The sequence below is a fragment of the Poecilia mexicana genome, unplaced genomic scaffold (genome assembly GCF_051168715.1).
Source record: "Poecilia mexicana isolate PSO_F unplaced genomic scaffold, ASM5116871v1 scaffold_5, whole genome shotgun sequence".
Classification (NCBI taxonomy): domain Eukaryota; kingdom Metazoa; phylum Chordata; class Actinopteri; order Cyprinodontiformes; family Poeciliidae; genus Poecilia; species Poecilia mexicana.
This window is the reverse complement of record NW_028263374.1, coordinates 16,636,325-16,644,676: the sequence shown is the minus strand read 5'-3', so window position 1 is coordinate 16,644,676 and position 8,352 is coordinate 16,636,325. Positions and strand designations below refer to the sequence as shown.

At 40.3% G+C, this 8,352-nt stretch overlaps 1 protein-coding gene across 1 annotated transcript; it reads right to left on the bottom strand.

The window, feature by feature from the left end:
• Nucleotides 1-513: 513 nt before the first annotated feature.
• perm1b (PPARGC1 and ESRR induced regulator, muscle 1b) lies at nt 514-8,275 on the bottom strand. The gene is made up of 4 exons (XM_014982148.2): nt 7,740-8,275; nt 4,138-6,660; nt 2,049-2,165; nt 514-1,707 (listed from the first exon to the last, which is right to left on the bottom strand). Exons 2-4 carry the CDS (start codon nt 6,638-6,640, stop codon nt 1,619-1,621), a joined length of 2,709 nt encoding a protein of 902 aa, XP_014837634.2. The 5' UTR covers nt 6,641-6,660; nt 7,740-8,275; the 3' UTR covers nt 514-1,618.
• Nucleotides 8,276-8,352: the final 77 nt, after the last annotated feature.

Genomic DNA, 8,352 nt, shown 5'->3' with positions numbered 1-8,352 from the left:
TTCAGCATTCAGTCTTTTGGGAGAGTTTATCAGCATTTTTACATCAACTTAACCCTCTCTGTCTGTGAGGACATCACAAATAAACTTTATCGGATTTAAAATCTACTTATAAAATAAAACATCTGACTTCTTCAGATGTGAAGCATAAGTAGATTTAATTTTCACAAAAAGCAAAAATAACTGAAAAATGAGGTACCGCCATCTACGATTTGTAACTCAATTTCATCCACCCCAATAAAACCCTTTTCTCCTAAAGAAAATAACCCCACACCATGATGCCGTCACCGCCGTGTTTTACTGCAATCATAGTGAGTTGGTGACGCACACAATGTCGTTTTAGTGGACTAAAAGTTCAAGTGTGATTTCATCAGATCACAAATTATTCTACAGCTGGTGTGTCCAAGTCCAGAGCTACCATCCTGCATCCTTCAGGTGCATCCCTGCTTCATCACACCTGAATCAAATCGTTGAATTTCCTCATCATCAGCAAACCAGCTCTGCAGATCCCAGTCATTTGGTTCAGCAACATTTTATTGCAGTAATAGTCACAGAGGTCAGTTACATGTGGAATTTTACAAGATTTTTATTTTTATTACACATCCAGCAACAAAACCATTACAAATATATGTACTACTAATGATTAATAATATGTTTATGGTTGTCTTTTATGGACTGTGTGGTGCAGACAGTTTTGTCAACCCAGACTGGTAGTCAAGTCACATCAAGGCTATGGAGATGCTCCTTATGCTATGGTGTTGGGCCTATTTGTTGCATACAAAGGATTGTGGATTAGTTTGAATTCATAAGAGATTTTGAAGAAGTGTTGCCTTTTGTCAAAGAACAAATGCTCAAGTGTGTTTCAACAAGACAGTGATCCCAAACACATCAGCAAGCGATCAGCGTTGTGGTTCCAGACCCACAAGATAAGTTTCATGAAGCAATCAGGCCGTAGTCCAGCGGAAACTGTGCGGGGTGACATCAGAAGTGCATTTCCTGAGGTAAAACCAAGAAATACAGAGCAACAGCGAGATGCCCAATCACTCCAGCCTAGAATAAATGTTCACAGGTGACAAAAGTTGGTCAACGTAGATGTGAAGCAGCTCTCAGGAACTGTTTATAAAGTGAAATGTTAGTTTAGTGACTCAGATAAAAGCTCAAACTTTGAGTATGTCTGTTTTAAAAATAATTATTTAAACAACGAACAATTAACACATATGTTCTTCCTGTTTTGATTTGGAATAGATGTTGCAGTGTTCCCAATGCATTTACCAATAAAAGTATATAAAAGTTATTTGAAGTACTTGGAGCTTTGCTGACTGTTTTTTTTTTAAACACGTTATTTTGAGCGGAGATGTACATTGCCAACACTCGTCAGCCATTAAATACTAATTCAGATTTTTAATTTACTGAATCCTGCTTGCAGCTGAAACTGATTATTTGGTTTGTTTGTTTAGTATTATGGGGTGTTCACAGAACGACTCCTCTCCCACACAGACTCCTCCTTTCTACTTCACCAACCTCCAACTGCTGTGTAGCTGACTGTGAATGTTTTCTGTGTTTTTCAATCAACGTGGACCCAAGTGAGAATGTTTACAGTTTCTTCTCGTTCGTGTTCCTGTCAGAGGTCATCTCTGGGAGGGTTCTTCATCGTCATGTACTGCCGCAGGTACTGGATTGCAGACAGTGCACTCACGTTTGCTAGAAGAGCTGAACAATAGTTTAAAAGTGATAATTTAGTTTGATATCCGTCCATGTGTTTGTTTTCTTCTAATTAAAATTTTTGCAGCCGAAATACCTTGAAAATTTCAGTATTTGCTTTGGAATGTTTTTCAGCTGCAAAAGTTGGATTGTTGGGTATGACTATGTTCTGCAGGTTGTTTCAATGGGCCTCAGAGTAACAGTGTAGTTATTAAACAGTAAAATCAAGAAGAATGTTACAAATAGGTAGATACTATAGTATTAGAAAATTATTACTTTATCTCAGCTAAATGTTATTTTTAAATAACACTTACTTCTCAGATAATGATGACAAAGGAGACGGTTCATACCTGCTTTCCAGGCATCTGCAGCCTCTGGATTAGAAGATCTCAGCACCCAAGAGGCAAAAGCAATGCAGACTAAACACATGTCTGACTGCTTCACTCTGGAGAAGAGGCCTTCTCGCTCTGTCAGAGGAATAAAATAGACTTTTAAAGAGAGACTTGTCACGTTTGAAATGCAATCCAGCCAATTTGAGATTTGAAAATTACTTTAATCATTAAATGTAACATATTATGGAGTTGATGTATTGTTGTATTGTATACTGTGGCTCTCAAAAGTGTGCACACTCCTGTTAACCAAGGCAGGTGTTAGCAGTGCAAAAACAGACCATGATCAACCATTTCAAAACCTTTTCCACATAATGTGACGTTTATCCTGGACAAATTAACTTAAAAACAAACAAGTCCAATATTTAAAAAAAATAAAATAAAACTACAAAGGTGAAATAACAAGGTTGAATAAATCTTCAAACCTTTAATACATTGGTGAAGCATCTTTTGACTTAATTTGAACATGTTTTCTGTCAGGATTATTTCTGGAGACTTGTTAAATAATTCCAAAACGTTAATTTTCCTCTCATCAAATCAGACAGCATCAGTGTCTGATTAAGCCTTATTGCCCATATCAAATTTCACCACTGAGTAGAAGCAACAGAGCAGCAGAGAACAAGTGGCTCCATGTATTATGTTTCTCTTTTAATCTCTGACGTGAGAAATTGGGTATAGGAGCAACATTACCTCCAAGTTCACATGGTTCCGGTTGCAATGTGGAAAACTATTAGCATGCTCAGAAGCCAGGCTCAAAATTGGCAAAGAAAGCTAATAATGATGTGTTTCTCATTCACATTCAGACACCACAGGAACATGTTAACTAGCACCTTATGTAAATATTTAAATGAAAATAAAATTTATATCACTGTAATTTATGTGGTAGCAGCCAAATTAGGCTTTAAGGTCAGGGTGGATGAGAACCTTCAAATTAACACTTGGAGTTTCTGAGGACTTCCTGTTTATTTTTCCAAACTGGGAATTATTACGCATAATTCTCCATACTGTTCACCAAGACCAACCAAACTGGTCCAGGTGAAATTCCAGAATAAACTTAAAAATGTTCTCAAGCGTTTATTTGTGTTTGGGTCATTTGAAAAAAAAAAAAATGAACCTACTGTGTTGGTTTGTTTTTGTCTCATTTATAAATTTCATTGCAGAAACATTGCTATTTGTTCATTATGAAATATTTCATTTTTGCATAGCATTTTTATGTGAATGCACTGAGATGACTAAACTGGATTGGTAAAAAATTAATAAATCATGTTTAAAGGTGAAAAAAGAACCACCATCACCTTTATAGGTGATCTTGATTAGACTTGCCATGATGCATTTACCCAACTGTTCAATGTTTTACAATTAATTGCTCAACATGGCGTCCTCTAACAAAGCAGCCAACATTCATTGACGAGTATCTTGCCATCGCTAGGCTTAAAGCAGGACACACCAACAGGGAAGTTGACACTGAGCTTAGACTGTCAGAGTGTCATCAGCAGGTTGCAACAGAGACACAGAGAGACTGGAAAAGTAACATCAGGCCACATCCCATGCTGATGACGGCTTAATGGTGAACTTTACCCTGCAGAACTGGATGGTCAATGACACTAGACTCCAGGTGCATATAAGGGAGGCGAAGCACCAGAGTTACGTCAGACCATTAAAAATGTTGGGTTTTCATGGGTTCCCCCCCTCCCGCCCCTCAAAAAAGGCACACTTTTACTTTAATCATTCAACTTCTGCAGTGTATTATCACTTTAGCATGAACATTTCACTATGTCCACAATTTTCACCCAAATAAAGGTTAAAATTCCCTAACCTTTTGCGAGCACTTGATGTGTCTGTGCCATTTTAAAATCTTTCAATATAACTGGATTTAACTGATTCGTTTTTTCAGTATCTAATTCAGTCATAAATTGGATCAGCTGTTTTGTTTTTTTGTGTGTGTTTTGAAACATTTCAGTAAACTGAAAAGTTTATGGAATTAAATGTCTTTTATGTGTGAGTGCACATGAACCTGCTTTTGATGACAGCGTTGCATGCTGGGACCTACTTGTCCATACAGTTTCCGAAATCCAGCATTGCTCTTCCAGCTCTCTGAACTCCTGAGAAAAATCCAGACAAGCTCTCCTCTCACTGAACGATGTTACTGCCTGATTCTGACTCCCCATCCGGATGTCTTCAGTGTCAACAGGAAAAATCCAGGCACCCGACTCGCTGCAGCAGATGCTGCCTTTGTCTGGAAAGCGAATTTTCCTCAAAGATAGAAAACTTTTCCAACTGTGGGATCTGCCCACACCTGCTGCTCCTGAGGATCTGTGCGGACTGGCGTGAAAAAACGAATGAGACATGAGTCTCATTGGAGACACTTTGTCCACTTCCTCACAGTCTGTGCTCAGGAAGACGTGTGGATTTGGGAATGTGAGGTCTTGGACAGCAGGACGAGAGCAAGAGAAGATTGGGATGGGTTTCTCTGTGCTACACTGGAAAGGGGCAGCCCATGGATCTTTTCCGAATGTACAGAGAGGAGAGTGAAAGACACGAGACACGAACATCTCTTCAGGATCACCAACAGAGAGAAATTGTGATGGAGTGTTGTCATATTCTGTGAAAAAATACTCAAAGATTTCCGGGAAGGATATTCTGTAATCCTGTAAGTCTGTGTGGGATAAAAAAGCCTCCAGAGGTTGATCCCTACTAAGAGGCAAATCGTTCTGGTCTATACTAAGAGAAGGTAGTGGAGCTACGTCCTCTTTGGTGAGAGCCTGTACGTTGTACATACTTCTGCTTTTTGTCATCCTTCTTTGGCAGGAGATCACATTTTGGAAGTCTTGACAGTCAAGACTTTGGTCTAGAGCAACGGGGGTTTCTCTTCGTTCATAATCAGTGGAGTCGTCCTCGTCTAAAAAAAGGCAAGAGTCACTTCGTTGGGATTTGTTCTGAAGGTCAGGGCTAGAGTTTTTACTTAAATTCGCAAACTGCCAGGACTCTTCCTCAAAATCTGAGCTTGAAAACTCGCAGACTGACCGATCACGCTTGGATTCATCTGGCTGTGTGAAGTAGTCTGAGTCTGCGGCGTCAGACGTGTCCATCATGGAGTTATCAAGAGGATCAACTTGGCTGGGGTCTGTGGGAAGGTCGCTTGTGTCGGGTCCTGCTGTTTCTTCGGTTAATCTACAGCTTATCCCCATTCTGATCTGCAAAATATCGTTTATAGTCAGTTTTTCCACTTCATCCCAGAAAGCAGAGATTGCATACACTGGCTGAGCCTGGCCTGCAGCTTTGGCGAATGTTTCTGGGCTGTCTGTTGCAGAGCAAAGTGACTGAGTTGAATCCGGACTGAGCTGATCCTCCCGGGAGCCACCAGATGGTGAAGGTGGTAGGTGGGTTTCAGAACATGTGTCATTTCCATAAGTGGAGTTTTCATCTGGTATTTCTGGAGATGGAGGAGTGAAAGGGAGCTCCGGAGTGGCATAACCATCATAATTTGCTGCTGTTGCGTCAATGGAGAGAGTCAAGCTGACGTTTTGGTTGTCACATGTTGGGGATAATGGGCATTCCAGAGGAAGGCGTTTAATGAGATGCTCTTCAAGAGGATGCTGAGCTTCCTCCACCGATTCAACAGCTGACAAATAGCTGTCAGAATCCCAGCTGCCAGCGGAGGAGAATTCAGCACCATGTCGAAGCTCTGAACACTGCAAGCGCTCCAACGCTGTGGGTGAGGGTGAGAAGCTGTCATAGGACGTGTGTGCTGAGCTCCCTGGCTCCCATTTGTCTCTGTTCATCGCTGCAACTGACCGAGAACTAAGCGGTTCTTCTGATAATTCTCCAGATTCTTTATTTCGGTTCAACTGAATGCCTCTTGATTGTTCGCGCCCTCGTTCGGTATCTGAATTTTGAACATTTTCTCCCTCACCAGGGTTTTTTTGTTTGAGTTTTTTTTTCACAGAGGTAGAACGCCCTCGCCGCCATGCCAGATTGTCATTCACAGTCACGAACCAGCGCTCCTTCTCCGCCCTGCCGGTGGCGTCCGGCTCGCTCGCACTCGGCGCTGCTTGTTTGCAGGAAAGTAGGTCAGGTTTCTTGTTGGATTTGAGGTCACTTGTCATTTGTGCAGCCCCATCTCTTGACAACATTCCTCTCCCTTCTGAACTGTAATTGCTGAGTGGATTTGTTTGCAGCGTGTTAGTGTTGCTATCGCTTGTCTTGGCCAGAATTTCTTGTGCAATCTCTTCGTCTGCAGACGTTGTGGAGATTGTGTTTGTTTCTGGAAAGCTGACACTTATTTCCCCCTGTTTCATACATGTTGCATCACTTTGAAAAAGCTGCTCTACAAGTATGCCACCTGTGCAGCTCTCCTCGGAGGTGTTGCTGTCTGTACTCCCGTTTGTCTCCTGTTGGCCTGTGTTGAAGTTTCCTGAATCCTCCGAGTCGCTGAGGCTGGAATCATCGGGGAAGGCAAGCGAGGCCTGCAGCAGATTACATTCCTCGCTGTCATCGTAGAAGCTAATCCAGTCATTCTCTGCAATGTGAATGCTGTGATCCAAATCATCCATGCTTGAGGCCTCACATTACTCTGAAAAACAAAGAGGATGAGAAAACGTAGTTTCAGTCTGACTGGAAATCCACTGTTCTTTGGGGTCATACGCACTTTCCAGGTTCAGATTTCCAAGAGTTTTCACCCCCTTTTTAAACCAATAAACAGAAAAGTTTATCAATAATTTAAGACATACATTTCAAAAGCGGTGAGGCTTTTTAAACAAAACCTTTTAAAACTAGATGGATGGGCAAAGTGGTGCCTTGCGAAAGTGTTTGCCAAACATTTTCACATTTTGTCACCTTACAACCACGAGCTTTGCTGAATTTTTATGGGATTTCATGTGATCGGCCAACACAAAGCAGAACAAAATTGTGAAAGAAAAGAATATTTCATCTGAATTTATGCAGGAATTAAATTTCACACAGGTGGAGTCTATTTACTAACTTAGAGACCTTTGAAGGCAAATTGCTTCGCAAATTTTTTTTAGGGGTATCAGAGATGAAAGTACTTTCTTTCTCCATGATTAACTAAACCTGAAAGTTCCTTGTATTAAATTATACATAGTGTAGGATCTCTGACTGAGCTGCTTGCTTGATACAATGGACCTAAATTTAGAACAGGAGCATTTGGTTTTTATCACCTGCCATGTTGGAAACTAGCAAACATGACCTGTTTGACTCGTAATAGTAACTTAAAGCAGCAAACCAACTCAACAGCAATGCAGTCACATGTAAAATCCCAAAATACACCAAGAGCTCCACTCTTAGAAAACAAGCTACATGATCTGGAAGGGGAGGTGGGTGGTGGAGGGGGTGGGGGGGCAAAGAGAGCAGGGGTCCAACAGATCAGCTTAACAAACAAGATATGGGCAAAAGAAATTACTACACATATTCAAATTTAAAAAAAGAAAATATCCAGCAGTTTATATCTTAAATGTTATGTTCTTCATGTTTAACAACTCGGGGAGCTTTATCTGTGGGACAAATACGGTTAAGATCCATATAAACAAACCTATTCAGCTCTCGCAGCAAGGTCACTCTGTTTTACATTAATCTTCAAACATGCGATGTTCTTTATAAACTAATTGATGTGTTAAGCAGCACAGAAGATCCTACCTGCTGCAGACGGACAAGTCATCCAGTGTGAAAGAGCTCTCAATGTTTTCCTGCTGGACATTACAACTATGATGTCCATCTGTCCTTGCACATGTCCCACATGTCCACTCCGCTGGTATAAATAGAGTAACGTGTCCTTGTCACGTGTAGCTTTCATGCTCACCAGAGGTGTGACATTTTACTTTTTCCAATAATTGATAACAGTAATTACTTACTAATAATACAATTTAACAATGATGCTGTGTCTAAAAATGATTTTTTTTTTTTAGTGGTAGTTTTAAGAAGGTACACTATTATTTTATTTTTGCTGGTGTGAAAAACAAGGTGAAGAGCCAGTTCTCCAGTGGATTTCAAATGTGCATCAAATTATAAAAAGAAGGCAAACAATAACTGTCTTTTGACTAAATAAGATTTCATGCGAGTCGATGCACAATAACCAGGGTTTACAAGTCACGTTCTGAGTGTTCTCCCTTTTAATATAAGATCTTGAAATCCTAATACAATGCATTTATCAGGTCGTTTTACACCTGCAGAATACCTAAGTTAGATTCACAACAATTAAGATTTCCAAGTGGATGCAAACATTAATAACTCATTTTCTTTGCATGTACAT